The sequence below is a fragment of the Eufriesea mexicana genome, unplaced genomic scaffold, assembly GCF_001483705.2.
Source record: "Eufriesea mexicana isolate 0111107269 unplaced genomic scaffold, ASM148370v2 scaffold36442, whole genome shotgun sequence".
Classification (NCBI taxonomy): domain Eukaryota; kingdom Metazoa; phylum Arthropoda; class Insecta; order Hymenoptera; family Apidae; genus Eufriesea; species Eufriesea mexicana.
Genome location: NW_016942804.1, coordinates 25,156 through 47,225, shown reverse-complemented (window position 1 = coordinate 47,225; position 22,070 = coordinate 25,156). Strand labels below are relative to the sequence as shown.

The 22,070-nt window shown below is 32.5% G+C and overlaps 1 protein-coding gene across 7 annotated transcripts; it reads left to right on the top strand.

Moving 5' to 3' along the window:
* Positions 1-1,318: 1,318 nt before the first annotated feature.
* jbug (filamin-type immunoglobulin domains fbug) lies at positions 1,319-21,929 on the top strand. Of its 7 annotated transcripts, none has more exons than XM_017909900.1 (40): positions 1,319-1,339; positions 3,143-3,520; positions 4,659-4,783; positions 4,943-5,073; positions 5,162-5,375; positions 5,452-5,569; positions 5,656-5,843; positions 5,929-6,084; positions 6,166-6,307; positions 6,412-6,617; positions 6,688-8,179; positions 8,254-8,389; positions 8,472-8,551; positions 8,648-8,815; positions 12,999-13,145; positions 13,234-13,461; positions 13,537-13,851; positions 13,924-14,142; positions 14,232-14,552; positions 15,868-16,089; positions 16,163-16,350; positions 16,467-16,671; positions 16,742-16,879; positions 16,951-17,124; positions 17,193-17,500; positions 17,565-17,793; positions 17,877-18,005; positions 18,086-18,301; positions 18,664-18,840; positions 18,930-19,169; positions 19,266-19,409; positions 19,494-19,652; positions 19,748-19,896; positions 19,981-20,167; positions 20,278-20,540; positions 20,613-20,784; positions 20,862-21,080; positions 21,158-21,354; positions 21,460-21,762; positions 21,853-21,929. In XM_017909900.1, the coding sequence occupies exons 2-40, from the start codon at positions 3,151-3,153 to the stop codon at positions 21,919-21,921; spliced, it is 8,844 nt and encodes a 2,947-aa protein (XP_017765389.1). In that variant the 5' UTR covers positions 1,319-1,339; positions 3,143-3,150; the 3' UTR covers positions 21,922-21,929. The 7 variants fall into 7 exon arrangements, 5 of the variants coding, with proteins under 5 accessions (XP_017765389.1, XP_017765388.1, XP_017765390.1 ...); XM_017909899.1 differs by having other exon boundaries at positions 1,327-1,527; XM_017909904.1 differs by lacking the exons at positions 1,319-1,339; positions 3,143-3,520; positions 4,659-4,783; ... (9 more) ...; positions 8,472-8,551; positions 8,648-8,815 and adding exons at positions 12,142-12,443; positions 12,515-12,563.
* The last annotated feature ends 141 nt before the right edge of the window (positions 21,930-22,070 follow it).

The following is a 22,070-nucleotide window of genomic DNA, read 5'->3' as shown; positions in this document are numbered from 1 at the left end:
AATTTAATCCTATCACTTTTATTGTTTAAGAATAGTAAGTCCAATCAGTTTTCTGATGTCCAAGCCTATTCGTAATTTCTAATTTCATAATTAAATTTAGTTTCTACTCCTACCGTTATTGTTATTGTTATTATACCGAATCGGTAATGTCATAAATGATACCAAAATGGTAAGAATTTCTAAGCTTTCCGTAATGTTAGGCAAAGGACAAATCAGTATAGATCTGCCGTGTGCCTTATTTCTGTTTTTTAATTTGATATTTTTACTTAATTTTAATCCCGTCATTTAATTTGTTGTAAAATCGATAACGTTGTAAATGATATGAATATAGTAAGGAGCTTGTGAACCCCTATCTAATTCTACTTTGTGAAGTATTTAATGTTCAAATAGCTTATCTTATTTTTTACTTTTACTTGAGGCTAGAAAATAGAAATAGAAACAGTAAGAAGAATAAATATTTTATGTTATATATTGTTACAACACACACACACATATATATATATATATATACACATATGTACATATGGAAATTACATGAGCCATAAGATGAGTGGAACTAAGTATAAGTAAATCGATATTAAGATACATAAAAATATTTGTTATTGATACACTATAAAGTAACATTGATAATTATATAAAAATTTTTTAATTTGGATGGAATATGTATAATAATGTATAGCGTCATCATTGAACGTAACTAATTAACATATTATGCGATCTATTTTACGTGGCTTACTAAGTATCTGGTGATTTCAATACCTGATAAAGAAAGATCGCAATGTATGCAGTCCCAATCATTGAAGTCACTTCGTCTCGTATTGCTTACTGCTATTACTTGCATATTAAGATTTTTAGAATTCTTGTATAACTGTATATATAAATATAATATATAGCATAATTTGTCCATTTTGACGCCTGCAGGTATGCTTCCATGCGATTGCATTTCCGACAGGTGCCACCACCTTGCGGAATAATTTGCGTGATTCTAGTTACAGAATTTCAGTAGTGTATCAAAACGAAACGAATAAGGTATTTACCGGAAAAAACTCGTTATGTCTGAGCGATTTTGTCTCGAACCATTTTTCACTTACTTTATTCGTAGCAAGAAATGAGATATTTTCATTTAGAATTCTTTTGTTTCGATTAAGATGTATAATTTAAATTCTAAAATATATTATAAAGTGTAAGGGCCCGAAGTTGAATAGATACATGTTCATATTCATTACAATCGTGTGTTCCAACGGTCTCGGAAAGCGATTGTGTCGAGCTGTGAAGAAGAAGGGGATATTCATGTTAGTTCAGTGAGCTCACACGCGTCGAAGAACAGTCGTTGACAACGGTACGAAATCTTCAACATCCAAAAATGGCGTTTCTTGCATAGTATATCGCTATATTTAAGTCTATCCTGGTTTTGTCAACGAGTGGAGCAAGCTTCTTGAAAGAAAAATCGCGTAAACCAAGGAATAGCGTTGGAGGATCGGTTTCGTGAGATTCCGCGTTCAGGAGGTTGCTTCGTAGAACAACGACGTAAATATCAGTTCACATACCAATCATTCTTACGTATTCAGTTGTGTGAGTGAACGTATTAAACAGTTTGCGTTTAAAGCATTTATTCTGATGATGTTAAACATCGTTTTTAATGATCAAGATTTTTGCATACTTTTGGAATTATTCTTTTGCGTATTCTTTGAATAAACCTACTCCAAATCGCGCTCTTACAACGAAGATTCCGATTGGTCAATTCATTGACTATTGACCAATCGATGAATGTTCTCATAAAGTCTACAATTTATATTATAAAGATGAAATTTATTATGTCAAAATGGTTTTGGTCAGTCATAAGAAATTATCTCATTAAGTCATTTAGAATTAAATTTTAAATATCGGTAGACTTTAATTAATATCGAAACATACCAAAGATCGTGTGTCTTTAATACAAAAATTTGAAAAGATAAATGAAGTGAAAGTGCAAGGAAAAGAAATGAATTTCATGTGCATTAGCTTTATAGGTGTAATATCGATATCCATCTGTGCTCTATTAAAGTTTCTCATGAAATAGTGGAAAAAATAACGTGCTTTTTATACTCTTATAATTATTCGATTTTCTTTAATACGTTGCCGTAACGTCATATTTACAAATGATTCTTTGACATTGAAAACATCTTATCCAATAAAGAAACCATCATAGACAATTATTTTGAATGTTTCAAATGCCTTTTTACTATTCAGTAAATTTTAATTGACTTCTTTTTGCATTTACTTCTGCTATTTACGTCATATTTTTCTCTTGAAATCAAATATTATATGACGTACGTATCCGAAAGGCTATTCGATTCTACATTTAACCTAACGAAATCGAACAATAAAAGTTCGTAGTGATCGATAGCATCGACCATCGAAGTTTGCTTGCTTCGGTATAAAATTTTTACGCACTTACGCAAGCTTCACCGGTCAGACAAGGTTTTGAGAGAACAGTGATGTCATAACACAGTGTAGCGTAACGAAGCAATTCCTCTGGCACGTGCAGTTGATGTCACATTAATACATCACATTAACCTAAAGATGCAATATGATTAATAGTTTGAGTTTCTTTATGAAACGTCTATTGCAAATAAAAATAGGGAAAAAGAATGAGTAAACTACGATATTATTTCTACGCTTTCTTGTTTCCTTTCTCTCGCCTGTAACAGTAAAAGATTTAATGAATTCGAATGAAGCAGTTGAGTGGTAGAATTTTATTTTAAAGCACATGAACTGTATAAGGTGGATTAATGATTAGAGACATACCAGTGCCATCTTTTACTTTCACCATAAGAAATTTGTTAACGAACTAATCTCTTCGAGGAACGAGTGTTGCATAATTAAGTAGGTTTTTCGACTTACATTCATTATAGTATTCAAAAAAATTCAACGTTATTTATAACTTCACCGATTTTTTTATATATTTAATGTCTATCCGACTGAACGTATGCGCTGGTGTTTTTCATCGGTCATTAAATCAATTGATCTACAATTTACGTCTAATTATCTTAATGGATTATTATTACATTTTAAAGGAATTTTATTTTTATTAGTAGCGTCGTACTAGCAATAAGTGCATGTGATATAAATATGTGATATGATATAAAATGTTGACGAATAGGAAGAAAAATGGAATCAACGGAACAATTGCGACCAGAAGAATTGGTAGGTTTAGTAGCCCGGTCTGCGGAAGGTACAGCAGCGAAAGGAATGCCTATCAAGGGACATGAGGATCTGTGGGTGGAAATTCAAGCGAATACTTTCCGAAATTGGGTGAATGAACACCTGAAACACGCGGTCGACTCTGCAAATGGTCCCGTCATCGATCTCGTTGAAGACTTTCGGGACGGTACACGATTATGCGCTCTCGTTGAAGTACTCACCAAACGACGACTACCTCGATGGAATCCCAGACCAGCTAATCAACATCACCATTTGGAAAATGTCTCAACAGCTCTTCAAGCTATTGAGGCTGACGGTGTGAAACTTGTTAATATCGGTGAGCATAATTTATTATCGTATCGACTGTTTACTTATAAAATACATGAAGTTATGCTAAATACTAGATTGCTTTGACTCTTTGCACTATAATAACGAATCTAACTCGTCATGAGTTCTTGTCGGATATTAGAAATATGTGCTACACTTTTGGTCATACGACCAAAATTATATTTCATGTGTTTTAATATTTAAAGTTCTAGAATTATCGTAGTATGATTTCATCGCGAATGTGATGGAGCTATTGTGTAAGGTGAATCGTAGTGCAAAAGGTTAACAATCAGTGCACCGTGTTATATAATAAACGATTTCCTGATGATTTGTTTTTAATTAAACATCTGATCTCTACGTTTGATTAATTTAATTGGTTATCACTGGTTATTACCGAAAATGTATTTTCCTTGATAATATATGAAACAATCAAAATCAAACTCGCATTTATTTGGATCTATTTGATATTTATATGCAAAACAGCAAAGCTCTTCTCGTGGTCAGTGGTAAAATATGAGTCGCGGTGCGGCTTCCATGCGCCATGAGTCACAACGCGATAAGCGTAATAATTAAATGTGGACCATCGTTACGAACGTATTTTATATGAACAATATATAGCATTTAAGCCGTACGAATAGCATTCTTCCAGGTTATTATACTTCAGCTAATTTTAAATACTTGTGGTAATATTTTAATAATTGTTGGAACAGTAGCGTTTATCAATGATTCCAGTTACTTTTTGAAATAAAAAATACAGTTGCGACGTCATTGCTTGCAAATCAATCTTCGAGGTCGTTGCCTTTCTGGTGTTCTATCGGCGCCTACGAGACCATAGTCTAGAACCATTACAATTATACTATCGTGTATCTAGCAACTAATTTCATTTCTACCGCGTGAGTACCGTGCGCATCTTTAACATACTTTAACACGCGGGGAAACTTTCATGACTGCAGTATCTTGATATTATTAAAATAGATAATCATTGAAATAAAAATTCATTTGCAGGAATATTCAGCTTTTCCGATGCAAAAGACACATGGAAAGTTTAATTAACTTAACATTAAATTAAATAATTTTCAGCTTCCTTTTGTTGGTAAGAATTTGATAAATATCTGAAATAATTTGAAACTGCAAATCGTTTTTTATAGGTAATGTAGATATTGTCAATGGAAATTTGAAACTGATCCTTGGTTTGATATGGTCGCTCATTGTAAGGTACCAAATAGGCAAGTCCAAGTTCCCTCCAAGGAAACTCATGCTTGCATGGCTCAAGGTCAGTACACGTAATCGCACAAGTAACCTTGCTACATTGCAGATACATTATATATTTGACTTTATATAAAAATATATATATGTATACAAAAAATATCTAATCCAGGAAAACTTAATAGTTATAAATTAACCAAAATTGTTTCATCGATTCGTTTTACAGGCAGTTTTACCGGAATGTAGAGTAAATAACTTCACCACAGACTGGAACTCTGGCGTATATCTAAGTGCCTTGCTAGATTATTGCCAACCAGGTCTATTTTCTCATTGGCGTCGACTTGATCCTAATGATAGGTACAATCGGAAGATCGTATTTTTTTCAAGATATTACAACTTTAAAAGTTAAATATCAGAAATTCCATAAGAAGTTTTATATTTATAGTGTGTACAATTGTCGAAAAGCTATGGAAATTTCGAAACGTGAATTTGATATACCTATGGTACTCGAACCAGAGTATCTTGCATCTCCATATTTGGACGAACTATCGGGAATGACCTACTTGTCGTATTTCATGAAGGAAGGTTCGCCGGGTTTTCACGCAACGTTACGATGGGTTAACTCACAGTTACCTCGTCATCCAGTACAAAACTTTACGGTGAGCGAATACTTGTTACTCCGATATGAGATCGTATACCATAGACATTTCTGTAAGTTGGAATTATTTCTTACAGACGGATTGGAATGACGGCAAAGCTTTATGTGGTATTGTGAGAAACTTGGGTGGCCCTGCTCCTGCTTACGATAAGATTGATACCGATTCTTCCGTATGGGAACATAATATACAATTAGGTGAATATTAATACATAATTTGTTTTTAGAAAAAGTGAATTATTTTTATTCATTTATGCGGTACTATTTTATATTTTACTTGAAAGGTATTGATGGAGGCAAGAAACTGGGCGTAGAGCCTATTCTTAAGGCAAAAGACATGGCAGATCAAAATGTAGAACATTTAGGCGTTATGGCGTATGCGGCATACTTTCAGTGGGTAAAGCCTCGCCCTCAAGCTAGCAAACAAGTTGTTGTCCACATCGATAGCACTTCCGCTAGAGTGCAACAGCCAGTTAGTTGGTTAATTATTATCCAAGAAACTTATTTGCTCAACCATTCTTCAAAGTTCATTATTATAAAGTAATGATTATTTGTAGGCACACTTTAAATTAGAGATTCTTACCAAAGAAGTGAATACAAGGGAAGTACGTGGTGAAGTGATAAGTCCGAGCGGAAGGGTAGAATGTAGACTTACATGGAATGGAATACATGGGAAGGGAACCTTTATACCTACAGAAGTTGGGATGCATAAGGTTCGTTTTGATAATACTAGATTATACTAGATATTAAATTAATAAGTCAATATATAAAGTTTGTTATTGGTTGCATTACAGTTAATGGTATGTAACGACGGAGAATTAGTAGATGGATGTCCCTATTATTTCAGAGTTTTACCTCCCTTAACCAAAATTAAATCACCTGGAATGGATCCGTGCGCTATAGGATCCATTGTTGAAGTTCTAGTCAACAGTTATGGTAAGCATGGTACTTAAAAAGTACACATCACAAAAAATAAAGAAAGAAAAACAGGTAGAAAAGGATGTTGAATTATTTAAATTTATAAAATAAACATTGTTTAGGAACTAGTCATAATGGCATTGATGTGACTGCTTGGTCCCCAACTGGAAGATCTCTACCATGCCCTGTTAAAGAAAACGATGGAGTACATACCGCGACCTTTCAACCAGATGAAACAGGAGAATGGAGTATTGCGATAACTCATAAAGGAAATCACATACAAGGTGGACCATTTATATGCTTTGTATTTGATCCTAATGGCATAAAGGTATATCAGTTATTTTATGTATTATCTTACTCATATCGATGAATCTTTGATTTTCAATAAATATTTATAGTTATTGGATACGGAGGGTGCTTTACCCGGACAACCATTTTCATTTACTGTCGATGCAACAGGAACCGGGGGTCTTGGCGATGTAATAATAGATTTAGTCCATGATAAACAATCCATTCCTTTCAGAGTGGAAAATTTTGGACATATGCAATATCGAGTTTCATTCATTCCATCAGATTCTGGAAAATACAGAGTTTATGTATATTTTAATGGATCCGATGTTCGAGGTTCTCCATTTTCTATACGAGTAGGAACTCAAAAAGCATCGAAAAGATCAAAGGAATCTAGCCTCGATAAGTCTAAATTATCTTCACTGGAAAGACGAATGAACGGCTTGAACATTGCAGTTGAGACTGATAGATCAAGTCCTGTACAGCAGAAAGCTTACTCTTCTCCTACGTATAAATTATCCAGTCCAACTCAACATGTACGCGAGTATTCTCCCGTACGTCAAACTACCTCCACTTATAAGACATCGAATAATTATTCGTTGGAAAACTCTAGTTCGACGTACCACACATCGACTTCGTTCAATCATACTCGATCTCCAAATCATAGTCATAGTCCTGTTTCGCGAAATCTTCATAGTCCATCTATGGTTAAGGATACGAAAGAAATTTATTCTTCTACTACATACAATCATTCGAGATCCCCGACGGTACAAAGTCCTAGCTTTATGAAAGAGTCCAGTACAATAAATAGATCTCGTTCTCCAAATCCAAGTCCAACGATGCATGGTCCACGATATTCACCAGTCATTAAGGAATCTCGAGACATTTATAGTTCGGGATCGTTGAAGAGATCTCGTTCGCCAAATCGAAGTCCGATGGCATATCGTAGCACAACTCAGAGTCCTGTTAATAGGAGCTTCAGTCCGAGAAATGACAAAGACAATAGTTACAATAGGAGAGATTCCACGGATAATGGAACAGTCGACACAAGCAGCAACGTCAGAGTATCATCGATGATTGGTGGGACCTCGAGAAGAGATTCATGGGATGCTATAGAGAAAACAAAATCTTTGCTATCTTATGGCAGTTTAGAATCCCTTGCTAATCTAACCAATAATTCTGCAACAGCTGAAAATACCACTAACTCGAATTACTTCAATAATAATTATAAGAATACTCAGGATTACAGTTCAAAGAATATACTGCACACTCATAATAGTTCCTCCAATCTTGCATCCACTCAAAAGCTTTCAACTTCAGAATATAATACATCCCAAAAATATACCAACGAAAATCAAAATATTCGTACACAAACGCACGGAATTCTTAAAAATAAAAATAATAATTATTACAAAAACATGGATAGCACAGAAGGAATGCACGAACGATATCTTAATAATGAAGTTTCTAGTTCATCAACACAAGATAGAAATTACGAATTTGTAACTGGAAATGCACTTGAGACATTACAGATTCATAGACCGGCTACTTTCACTATAGATCAAAGTGTAGATCCGAACAAAATTACCGTTAGTGTTTCTGGTAAGTTTTCTTGTTATATTGTGTTACTAGTGTAGTACATCATATATTTTGTAGTATAATATATGTGATTTCAGGTCCAAATGGAAAAATAATTCCAATACAAAAATCAACTCTTCGAGGTTTAACGTACACAATAACCGCTGAAGAAGTTGGAGAACATATTATTCAAATTTTAGTAAATGGTCAACATATACGAGGCTCACCTTTTAGGTTTGTAGTTACTAAAATTTTAAAAAAGTAGTTACTGAAATTATAAAAAGTTAATGAAATTATCAAAAATTTACTACTTCAGATCGCAAGCATACAATGCCCGCGCTATTCAAATTGGGAACATTCCGAATGGTGTTGTTAATCAACCAGTAGAATTTGAAAGTATGTATCCAAAAACATATTTATGGCTGCAAAATAATAAAATACTTATTATTAACGACAAAAATTTATATCCTTGTACACTTTTCGTATTTATAGTTGACGGATCTAATGCCGGATCTGGAAATCTAGAGATCCTTGTGAATGGTGGTCACGTAACTAGTTTTGTTAGAGCACTAGGTAATCAACGATTTCTGGCATCGTTTGTACCTCATGAAGCTGTTGTACATCTCGTAGAAATGACGTTCAATGGCGAAGTTGTCCCTGGTAAGTCTCTTTTTATTTGTTTTTTATATCACGAAAATATGAACAATAACACAGTGTAATAATATAAAATAAAATTTGTATACACTTCCGTATCTAAAATATTCAGCGAAACTAGTTTCTTAGTCAATAACAAATTTATTTCTGTTTCATGAACAAATACTTTTCCTTTCAATTTGCCTTAATGAATCAATCTTTCTTAGTAAAAGTGATCCATTACTTCTTCATATACTTTCATGAACAAAAGAGTGTACTAGTGGTGATATTATTTAAAAATTTAATTTATTTGCTAAAGCAAGCATTCTTTACAAGAAATTAATTTTTGGAGAAGCTATCAAGTAAATTTGTACAGTATTTAATATTTACCAAAAATGTTTTCATACTGCGTAAGCATATTAATCATTATTGTTTATTAAATTTTACGTTTGTAAGTCTTATTAGTTTCCAGCTTTTCATAAAAATTACATTCAATTATCATGTCGTACATTATTTTACCTCTTGAAATACATTGTACAATCAAGTACATATGTGTACTATTTGAATCAACAGGTCATTGATCAGGTCATTGACTTGCGATTTCACGCATCCACGTGATGTTCCACTGACACATATACGACGTCATCGTTTCCTTTCCTTCCTCATATATAATTTCCTTTCCTTCTTGAATTTTTTCCTTTCATTTACTTAACAAAGTACAATGAATAATACTCTTATTTAAACAGACCTTTTATTTCGGCCATACAGTATCGTATAATCATACGATGTTCGGATACTTTATATTATTGATGTTACTTAAAAATCTTAATACGAATCAGCATAACAAATAAAAAATTGTAAATAAGATTTCGTACAAATGATACGCCTTTAACGATAATTAAATAACGCTTTATGTCTACTTCGAATATTATTTATTACATATTGTGACAGTAAAACTTGAGGGCATTTGTGTTATGTTACTGCATATGTGCAAAGAAAATTATTTAAATGTGATGTGGAGAAGGGCATTTTGCAATCGTGATTACACATAGTATGTACAATACTGTAAAAATCTTCAACGGAATATTATTTTCAAATTGTTTTAAATATTAAAGAAATTCATATTTTTTTCCCGATTAAAAAAAAAAAGTGTAATTAACGTTTGAAAATTATAAAAAATTAAATATTCAAATGGTTTATTTTATATAGATAGTAGGCGATGTATCATATAATTTTTTATATAAATTTTATCTAAATAAACTCTTCTATGTATATATCGGTAATATTTACTTTAAATTGCATTTATTTGTCAAAGGTTGTATAATATTCATATATTATTAATTGAGAAGAAATATCAAGGAGACTGTAGGTGTGGTCACTAAAGTCTTTGTATACTTGTAGACGTATTTGGTTACGAACGAGGATAGTCAGTCTCTGCCTACATAGAGGTAAATGTAATCCATGTAACTGCACATACTATCTTACAATGATTTAAAAAAAGTTTCTGATAATATAGTGATTTAATTCCTATATACTTACAATATAATGAATTATATTAATATTAAAACTATGTAAATAATAATTATCATTGGGTAAAACGACATATATTTAATATGGAAGTCTTTGAATTCTTTCGTCTTGTTTAAACAGCAAATCTTTTCTAATTATACATGTAATAATAGTAATTTCTATAACTATAATCTTGTTTTTGTACGGTCTTTTGTAAAGTCAAATATGCGGCGCACCGTTATTATTTAGCAAGAAAGAAATGTTTGCGGTTGTTTCTATTCTGAGACAGCACGCGGAATAACTTACGGTTTAGTGACATATGGAATGCATTCTTGTACAACCCAAACTATTTCTTCAATTTAAATTTTTTCATTAAATGAAATTTATATCGTTAATTTTTCCAATTTTAAGTATGAAGAGATATACATTCAAGTATAATTTCTAAACGTGTAATGAAATTACGGTAGTGCTCAATTAGAATACGTACTAATTATAAAAATTTCGATTATATATTAGTTATACTTGTTACAGGCTACAAAAAAATTTGTGATTTAGACAAAGATTGCTGTACTATATTTATATAACATTGTTACTTTCGTTTTAGCATACGTATTCATGGATTGATTTTAATTGATTTCAATTTGCTATTGCATAAGTAATGTTCCATTCATTCCAATATATCAAATTTAGAAATAACATTTACTTCTTTGATATCACTTTTGTTAATCATATTTTAGTAAGTCAATAACAATTCAAGAGTAATTTTTGAAAATTTTGGAACAAGTTTCCTTCCGTATGACCCGTTATGTTGGGGAATGCAGCGATTCACGAACCATAGACTCTTCAGTGTAACTCTTAACATTAAGAATGTAGCGCTAAGCAATCCGAAATGAAAGAAAAACAACTCAATGATCTTAATAGTACAGACGTAATGTAAAAAGTATTGAACAACTTTTAATTCCTTTTCTCACTTTTCTTAAATATAAAAAATATATTAGGTATTATAAATTATACGTATTGCATATCATAAAACGTCACAAACATTTGCCAGTTAATTTTCAGGCTATTGAAGTATTGAAAAAATATATCAAAAATACATCAACTGTAAATCTTTATACAATTATAAAAAATAAAAGTATAAAAATACAAAATTATCCAAGAAACTATAGTTTTCCAATTCCGTTGGAAGGGAAAACCGAAAGAATTCGGTCGTCATAGAATTATAATGCATGAAAGCCACATTCCTTGTATACATTCAAGTATTCCACTCTGACATTCGTTTAACGTAGTAGACTGAATGGCATAAAAATGTCATTACTAAATAGTATCGCAATATATGAAAAACTGCACTTTTTTATTTTTTATCGATAATAATCAGTAACAAACATTAGCTGTATAAGATCACACTTTTTCTGTATGTATTCTAAAGTAATTTTACGTTGAATGCAGACAGTGAAGTTTCTATTTGCGGCCGACCTTAAAGTATCGAAATACGCAGATCAGGTATCGTGTGAACGTATACACTGTAGCCGGTCGAACGAGCAAGAAACGGATGGGAGAACATAGTCGTACCGTGTTGCATTAAAGCCCCACTCAATTTACACCATAAAATGATTTTCCAGTAAAAATGATGTACTTTCGTAACAAAAAATCATTAAATATGAACAAAATCATGAAAAGAAATGCTATAAAAAGTTAATTTAAAGTAGATATAAAACATAGCGGAGAAAAAGGAAAAATGTGACACAAAATTATTGAATGTACACCAAGAAAAGCACGTCCCTGGTTTTGGGCCTAAGCAGCAACTCAGTAGTGGCAGCTACACCCGTTCTGTCGTTCGACTCTGAGTCTGCCGTGAATCGCGACCTGCTGACGTTTCTTCATCAAGGAACAGAAGCTATAAAATTCTTCGATTTTCTCGATCATTCGATTTTAAATTCTGTTCTTCATCTTTAAAAGTAGTTTTCAAATTATATCAAAATGGATTTTCAACGGAATTATTCACAATTAGTGCTCAGTAAAGATGAAATAACCATAATCAAATTAGTGCGCGAGCGACTGTGAAAACACTCACTATCTGTTCTTATGGCCGAGATCGAAGTGTATTCCATAATGGAGCTCTGTTATTGACCGATAGATTCGATTCGTGTGTCTCATTTCCTATTCTTAAATTTAGTAAATTTATAATACAATTAAATTTTCCTTTTTTCCTTTAAGTTTCTTAGCGTCTTTCAGGTTTCTTAGTTTGAAATTATAGGTGGTAAAGGTAATTTAATTTTTTCCTAGTTTCGTATAATGAATAATATCAATCTTCCTCTTGTTGATTTCAAATAACTTTGTCGATTTCTCCGCGACAATGATAAAAGTTATTTTCTTCGATTCATTGTATATATTCTTATGGTAACTAATATTTCCTAAGGTTAGGCAATATTTGATGAGAATCACATTGAATATAATAAAATCTTAGTCGAAGTGTATAGATACAGATGATTTTTTTTGTAATTTAAAAAAAGTGAATGCTTTAAATTGAAACAATTATTAATCATTTAAATATTATTACACTGCAGTTAAATATTGTGTATACATTAGTTAAATTTTGATTAAATTCCATTTATGATTCAAATTTCGTGTATTTTAATAAAAAATTTATTATAAAATTTTATGTGTATATTTAATATGTGATAATATTACAAATTAACAGGATCACCCTGGCGTGTGGGCATTATGCCAGCCCCAAAAATGTCAGTGATTGGGGATTCAATAAGATTGGTCCCTGCTGGTAGTCCAGCACTTTTTGAACTTTCTGCTCTTGGCTTTAGTAATAATGAAATTGATGTACAAATTATAAGTATGTATTCAAAATCAATTATATATCATATTTAAAATTATACTTATTAATAACATTTTTATAATAAAAATGTAACAATCATTTTTAGCACCTTCTAAGAGACATATACCAGCAAGAATTAATGAAGAATCAGGAAGATCAGGAGAATTTCGTGTTGAATTCACTCCAATTGAAGTAGGCAGTCATCTTGTAGAAGTAACCATCGCTGGACAAAAGCTACCGGCAGGACCACTAGTTGCCAAGGTGTACAATAGCAGTTTAATTCAAGTTACTGATATACCCAGTGCTGTTGTAGGACATGCCTGTCAATTTAGAGGTAACTGAAAATAATTAATTGTAAAAAAAGTTGTGATGCATATAAATTTATGTTTGATCTTTGTTAATTTTATAGTTGATGCTAGTGCTGCTGGTGAAGGACAACTTGAAATTTCTATAAATGAAGGAGAAGTACCTAATCATGTTCAAGTAGTAGGAGGAGGACGTTGTCTTGTTTCTTTTACACCAGAAATCGCAAAACCACACTACATTGACATAAAGTTTAATGGGGAAGCAGTGAAAGGATGCCCTTTTATTTGTAATGTATCTGATACCAGTAGAGTAACATTAAGTTTAAATCACCTGGAATTAATTCCAGTGGATCAACCTGCTAGTTTTCATATGGGAGTTGATGGTAGTGGTAGTGCAGAACTTGCAGTTTCTGTAAGAGGTCAGTAAGGATATTATGCCTTCAAATTGATCAATATTAGATGATGTGATGCTAGAAAAGTATACTTTTTAGGACCAAATAGTGAATTGCCTGTGAAAGTAACTGGTGATATAAAAAGTGGGTTTACTGCAGAATTTATTCCAAGAGATGTTGGTGTCCATTCAATTAGTGTTGAATATAATAGCCATCCTGTAAATGGTACACCATTCTTGGCTAAAGCATTTAATGCAGATAAAGTATTAATAGGCCCTGTAGCTAGGGCTAGTGTTGGTCAACCTACACATTTCACTGGTATGTACAACACATATTTATACATCACATTATATCCAATCTCCAACTTTCTTTTCAAATTCATTGTAAAATACCTTTTACCTTGATAGTTGATGCAAGTCAAGCTGGTGAGGGAAATTTAGAAATTACGATATCAGCTCGCAGTCAAAATATACCTACTCAAGTTACACCGCAGGGAAATGCTCGGTTTTCAGTTAGTTTTGTACCATTTGAAGCATGTGAACATATAATTAATATAGCCTTTAATAAACGAACAGTACCAGGCTGCCCGATTATAACTCGAGTAGGTGGTGACAGTCATGTAACAGTGAGTGGGCAGGCATTAAGCAGTGCTGGATTAGGACGACAAAGTTATCTTACCGTCAGTAATGTTGCCGGTAGCTTGGAAGATTTAGAAGTTAATGTTGAAGGTATGTCTATCTTCTTTTTATTATCATTGACAGTTTCTATTGCAATTGTACTTTAATACGTGTATGTCGCATGTATATCTTTCAATTCAAGATTGTACTTTTACTGTTACTGCACAAATGTCACAATTTTCATAGTGATATACTCTATATTTAATATTCTTTTATATCTTGTTGCAATCTAGTATTATCAAATTTTTACAATTGATGCACAATGGTTTTACAGATAGTTGGAAGTATATATAAGCACCTCCTATGTCGTACTTATCATTTTCATAATAAATTTCTGATCTTCTGTTATATGTGTTAGTAATATTCATTCAATAAATTTTGTCTATTAATTATGGTGGGAACTTGCACGAAGTTCTACCTCTGTGTTTGTCTGTCTTGTTAATCTCTAGCTTGAGAGCAATTCTCTCTCTGTTGCAGGTCGGCCAGCTTTCAGACTACGACATTACTAGACTTCTCAAACACAACTAATCTCACTTTTATCTTAATAATGGATTATATCATATAACTGGTGGTGGGTTTTTAACTTGACATTTTCTAAAAATAATGCACAAAGATAGTTTTCTATGTTATTTTCATCTTCTTTTACCTCTAGTTACCACCTTAGAGTATTATAACGGCATTGGTTTTACTGTAATATGTGATTAGTAAAACAGTGACTAACAGTTCAATTGTAGTGTTATCTACTAAATGAAGTAAGGCATATACTATATGCGTGACAGCCATTTTTATGGTGCTATATATATGTTATTAATTTTATCTTAATTTTTAAATATTACTGCATAAAATTATAGTTTTTGAATGTGAAACTTGGATTGCTTTAGTCAATGTGCCAATATGATCATTTATTTGAATAGTACTTAGTTATTAAGTATAGCATTAACAATGCAAAAGTCGATCTCTAGTGGTTTCTGTTTCTTAAATCTTCATACATTTTGCTTGAGTTACTTCCTTTGTATAACTTCATAATGTAATAATATTAACTAACTATTAATCTGAATTTAACTATCAGATGATACAAGCAGACTAATACCTTATTCCATTTACTTTTATGCATCCCTAATAGTCAATTCGTTCAGAATAATATTTATAGTGTATACATATCTGTGTACACACATACACATATATATATATATTTCTTTTACTTTTTCTAATTAAACATTGCTTATTATAATTAAAGACCTTAAGTTCGAAAAAGAACTTGATAAACTCGCATAAACACTCACTGTTCACTTTTGGTACCCCTGTGATCCACCCTAGTAGTTGGCTGACTAAATTGTATTAAACAACTAACCGGCGGACTTGATAGGACCCAATGGACAGGCCGTACCCGCTCAAGTCACTGACAACAAAGATACAACGTGCAGTGTAGCATTTACACCAAGAGTAGTTGGAGAACATAGAATTTCAGTAAGTCATCGGAATGTTCCCGTGATTGGTAGTCCATTTAGCTGCAAAGTGTATGATGTGACCGCTATTAAAGTAAAGGATGCTAAGCATGGTGTTATCGGAATGCCTGTAACTTTCTTAGGTATGAACACAAATATTTTGAAGTATATTATGCACATAGATAAAGCTGTTGATTTTCATCTCTTTCTTCTTAGTTGAAACTAGTCAGGCAGGACCAGGAAACCTCGAAGTAACAGTAAATGGTGGTCGTGTACCAACATCTGCTCAAGCTCAAGGTCCGCATACATACGCAATATCGTTTACACCACGGGAGCCAATTGTACATACTGTGGATTTAAGGTTTAATGGAGAGGATGTACCTGGTAGTCCTTTCAGTTGCCAGGTATAACACTATTATTTTTTTCGTCTATTGTTATTATTTCTCATTTTTATATATTATAATTATTCTCTAAGAATAATTAATGTAAAACGGTTAAAATGATTTTCGTAAAACGCCAGGTGAGCGACACAGCTAAAGTAATAATAACTGAAGGACTTGAAAAAGTATCTGTAAATCGCTTAACAACATTTACGATAGAAGCAGATACCTCTTTAGGAACTCCAACAGTGGAGGTTCTTTCACCAACCAGAGAAAGTTTATCAATTCATGTTAAACAAAGTGGTCATGGATGTTATACTGCGGGATTCACACCTAAAGATGTTGGTATGTGAATCAATAAGAAACTATAATAATTAAGAAAATATTTAAAAAAAATACTACATCAAACTTGTAGGGGATCATAGTGTTGAAGTGAAAATAAATGGATTACATGTAGAAGGTAGTCCATTCCTAGTAAAAGCTTATAATGCTGATAAAGTAAAAGTAACAGATATAAATAGTGGTGTTGTTGGCAAACCAGTTTTCTTTAGCAGTAAGTGAGTTTTATTCTTTTATTTTATATATTTATTATATTTTATCTATTCATTCATATTTTAATTGTAGTTAATGCTAGTCAAGCGGGTGCCGGTAATCTTGAAATTATTGTTGCTGTGAATGGTAAAAATGTACCAAATTATGTACAAAGCGAAGGAAATGCAAAATTCAGAGTTAATTTCAAACCACAGGAAGCTGCTATACACAGTCTTAGTGTTCGTTTTAATGGAGAACCAGTTCCAGGTATATAATAGACTTGTAGTAGTTATATATTAAATGTACAAGATTCAAATATAATTTTTTATGTTTAGGTTCGCCATTCAATTGTAAAGTAGTTGGTGCAGGTCAAGCTGTAATTACAGGTCACAATTTAAAAATGGGAGCTGTAAAGCAGTTAATGTCCTTTATTGTAGATCCACAAACTCCTTCAACAAATTGTGATGTAATCGTAATACCTCCATCAAATATATCTCTCCCTATTACAATAGAACCTATAGATGGAAAATATAATATTAGTTTTGTACCTATGGAAGTGGGCAGACATAATATTAGTATATTAGTGGACAGTGAACATGTTAAAGGCTCTCCATTTGCTTGCAATGTTTATGATGTTACAAAGGTAATTTATTAAAATTAAATTTAATTTATTAAATTTAAATTTATTAAAATTAAAATTGTTACAGATTCATGTATCCGGTCTTACGGAAGCACTGTTAGGTCAAGCAACAACATTTACTGTTGATGCCGCAGAAGCTGGTGAGGGTACGTTAGAGTTAGTCGTGAGTACAGAAAATAACACAGTTAAGGCTGAAGTGGTTGCCTGTGCTCGTGGATTATACGATGTAACATTTGTTCCACAAACTACTAGTACTCATTATGTCAATATTAGTTTCAATGATGATAATGTTCCAGGTTTGTGAATTTAATGTTTTTATTTCCTCAGCAGATATTAATATTCACAGAAAGTCAGTAACCTTAGTATTATTGTTTACTAGGCAGTCCATTTAAATGTCCAGTGATTAGTACAATGTTAGATGGACCAACTATGATTCGTGTTGGGAATACAGCATGCATGGATTTAGAAATGCCAGGATTAGAGGGGCCTGTATCTTCCGAGGTTACAGGTGAGCTTATATTCCGTGTATTACTATTTTTATATATTATATCCTGTAATGTTATAATTTAACTGCACAATCTAATACAGGACCTGAAGGTATAATTATTCCGTGCACATTAACAAAATTATCACCTACTCTATATCGAGTAGAAATTCGAACACGGCAAGTTGGAACTTATAGCATAATATTCAGTGACGGTCATAAAATGATTAGTTCTCAAACACTTCAAGCTTTTGATCCAGGAAAAGTAACCATTAAGGAAGTGTCAGATGTAGTTTGTCATCGACCAGGAACCATTATAGGTATATATAACATATAATTTTATTTATTTATTTACGAAGGTATAAAATGCTTCAAGTAACACTGTTTAACATGAATTTTAATCTGTAGTATCAATTCAGTAATTCTTATCGAGCTTATTTTCTTTAAAATGAATATGTAATTTAATTTGCTCTATCACTTTCAGTTTTCGAAAATTGAGCTTTTCTAAAAACTCACAATTTTCGAAAATTGAAAGTAATGGAGCAAATTCGATTACGGATTTGAGTTCAAGAAAGCTCTAGAGGAATTACTTAATGGATATTACAGATTAGTAAAAAGGTTAAATTTTGGAAAGGTAATTTCCAGCAATCAAAGTGTAATTTATTGTTAAATTCTTTCATAGTGGTTGCACCAAAGGAAGCTGGGCCTGGAAAATTAACTGTAAATGTACGTGCTGCTGGTGCTGATGTTGATAGTGTAGTTAGAGATGGTGAAAATGGTCAATATGATATAATGTTCCATCCTACACGAGCAGCTCCACATAAAGTTCATATAAAATATAATGAAGTTCATATATTGGGTATGTTACTTATTGTTTATTTTGATAATCATTTATGTTATTTCGTTTTAGTTCATTTATATTGTTCATCGCATAATTTTTGTTTGTAGGAAGCCCATTGGATGTGACAGTTCGTGGTCCCACTGGCGGAAGAGAAGTAACTGCAACAGGATTGGGATTATACCAATCGTGTGTCGGTAAAGTAACCTCATTTACCATCGAAACTTTAGGAAGTCCTGGAAAAGAGTTCGATGTAGTAATCAGTGGACCACAAGGTAATGCAGTTCCAGTTCGATGTTATCAACATCGAGATGGAAATTTACTTGCTGAGTTTACTACAAATAACGTCGGTACGTAATTTAAATATACAAGTAATAATACTATTAACATTATTGTATTAATTGTATTAAATTATTGTAATAATTAAACTATTTTAATTCTATCAGGAACATATAAAATTGATGTCTTACAAGGTACAAAACCAGTTTTGGGTTCACCTTTCTTTTGTCAAGCTTTTGATGTTACTAAAGTAAAATTACAAGAACTAGGACCTATGACAGTGTCTGTACATGATCACATTGCCTTTAAAAGTATGTATTTTGCAATAAATATATATATTTATATTTTGCAAAATAAAAAACGTATTCACTAATCGTAATCATAAATTATTATAGTAATAAAAGCAGATGCTGGAATGGCAGATTTGGACGTAGTAGCTACAAGCCCATTAGGTCAAGAACTTCCTTTACAAGTTACTCCGCTTAATGATGGTGCTGAAATGGTTGAATTTTCTCCCAGTGTACCGGGTACATATATGATTAATATCACATATGGTAAGATTAATGTATCCGTTATCTTAAAATATTTATTGTAACTTCTTTGAAAAATACATACATATATACATACATATATATCTTTTTGTGTTCAGGTGGTTGCCCTATACCAGATAGTCCATTAGTGTGTACAGTTGATGCGACTGGACAAGCTCGTGCGAAAGGGGAGGGTTTATTAAGTGGTCATGTAGATAAAACAGCGCACTTTATTGTGACTGGTACAAGATGTCCTCCGGCAGTTCAAGTAACTATGAAAAAACAATATTTCACATAATACATTTATAAATTTTATTATGTCATGTTACGACTCATTCGTGTTTGTCTGCAGGTAGATGGCCCGGATAGTGTTTCAAAAGCAATTATTGAAGCTGGGGCTAATCCAGGTACTTGGAATATATCTTATGTACCAACCGAAATTGGAGTATTCGATATCAGAGTCGTTTCTGCTGGCCAACAACTTCCAGGTTCTCCTTGGCATCCAAAGATAATTGATACACGAAATCTTCGTGTAATTGGTAAATAATAATAGTAACAGTTGTAGTAATAGCAGTAATAATGGTAATAAAAAGAAAGAAGAAAAAAAGAATGTATTAGTTTTCAGAAATGTGTTCTTTTTGTTTCTAAGGCGGTTGGCCAGCTGTATGTGACGATGTTGGACGGTTGAAATTACATCCATCAAATAAAATTAGTTTTGATACTGCCGAAGCTGGACCTGGTGAACTTACTGGGAGCATAGGAGATCATGCATTATCTTTTGAAATGACTTCAAATAATAGACTGAAACTTATTTCACCACAATTAAATAGCGGGGAACATCGTTTAGAAATATTATTTAACGGAACTCCATTTCCAGGTGCTCCGAAATTAGCAATTGTTCAAGATTTAGAGGTATTAAAATTATGCAGGATTAAGTTTATGCTACAGTAACTTTGGAAAATTATTGTTACTTCTTGTATTTAGCCACCTATACAAGATACAAGTCGTGTTTTATTAAGGGGAAGAGGATTAACATCAGCAAAATGTGGAGAAGAAGTTAGTTTTACGATAGATGGTTCTCAAGCTGGTACAGGAACACCAAAAGTTCAACTTTTTTCACCAACCAGCGAGCTCAATGTAATGTTACAACATTTAGGTAAATATTTCTTTGAATAGTTACAAGTCGTCTCATTGTATTGAATTTTTTAATTTAAATTATAATTTTGTGCTCAGGTGACAGCGTTTATCGAGCAAGTTACATACCATTAACACCTGATCCTCTTTTGATGACTGTGTCTTGGAATGGAAGACAGCTAAAAGGATGTCCTTTACAAATAAACGTAACTAGTGCAGCTGATGCATCTCGAGTTATTTGTTCCGGAGATGGATTGAAGCATGGTATAGTCGGTCAAGAAATAAGAAGTTTTATTGACACAAGACGCGCAGGTCCTGGTATGTATTATAGTTCAAAAACTGTATATTTATTACCTATTGATAGACATTAAGAGCAAATATATCTTAATATTTAGGTGAATTGACGGCACATTGTGTTGGTCCCCATAAAGTGGCTTATTGTGAACTGTACGATCACGGTGATGCAACGTTTACATTGAATGTAAAACCTCAAGAAGCTGGACGCCATGCACTGACGATTAAATATGCTGGAGAACACGTACCCGGTTCCCCTTTTACATTACGTGTTTCTGGGGCTCCAGATGCTTCAAAGGTAGTAATTTGGGTTCTAAATTTTAAATCAAGATGCAATGACCTATTTCAGTTCAAAATAATGTAAGTTAGGAAAATAAATATTGAAAAATATTCTTAACAATAGGTTCGGGTTTACGGACCAGGTATTGAGCATGGAGTGTTAGCAACGTTTCAATCGCGCTTTATTTGTGACACTCGAGGAGCTGGAGCCGGTCAGCTCACCGTAAGAGTTCGTGGCCCTAAAGGAGCGTTTAGAGTAGAAATGCAAAGAGAAACTCAAAAAGATCGTATAATACTTTGTCGGTATGATCCAACGGAACCAGGCGATTATAGAGTCGAAGTTCGTTGGGCAGGCGTTCTCGTACCTGGTTCTCCATTCCCCGTTAAAATCGTCGACACACAAGATGAATTACTAATGTTAACACAGGTAAAATCACAATGATAAGAATATTAAAAATATAAAAACGTATTCAAAATGATAGCAATATAAAAATTACTTTTTTTTCATTATTTTTAGAGTGGAGATAATTATTCAACGGGACATCATACTATCGCCTCTTGGCGTGGATCACAAGCTATATTATAAAAATATTACATATAAAGTTGTTATTATTTTGTACGAACTAATAATATATTTTCATAATATATAATGATTCTATAACTTATCTAAAACGTTTGCAATAAAATAAATATTTTGACAACTTTTCTCTTTATATAATTTATTTTACATATTGT

Coding starts and splice junctions, on each gene's coding strand:
- jbug (XM_017909900.1), top strand. CDS start 3,151: ATGGAATCAACGGAACAATTGCGACCAGAAGAATTGGTAGGTTTAGTA. Junction 5,844..5,928: donor CCGCTAGAGTGCAACAGCCA/GTTAGTTGGTTA, acceptor GATTATTTGTAG/GCACACTTTAAATTAGAGAT. Junction 16,090..16,162: donor AATGCCTGTAACTTTCTTAG/GTATGAACACAA, acceptor CTTTCTTCTTAG/TTGAAACTAGTCAGGCAGGA.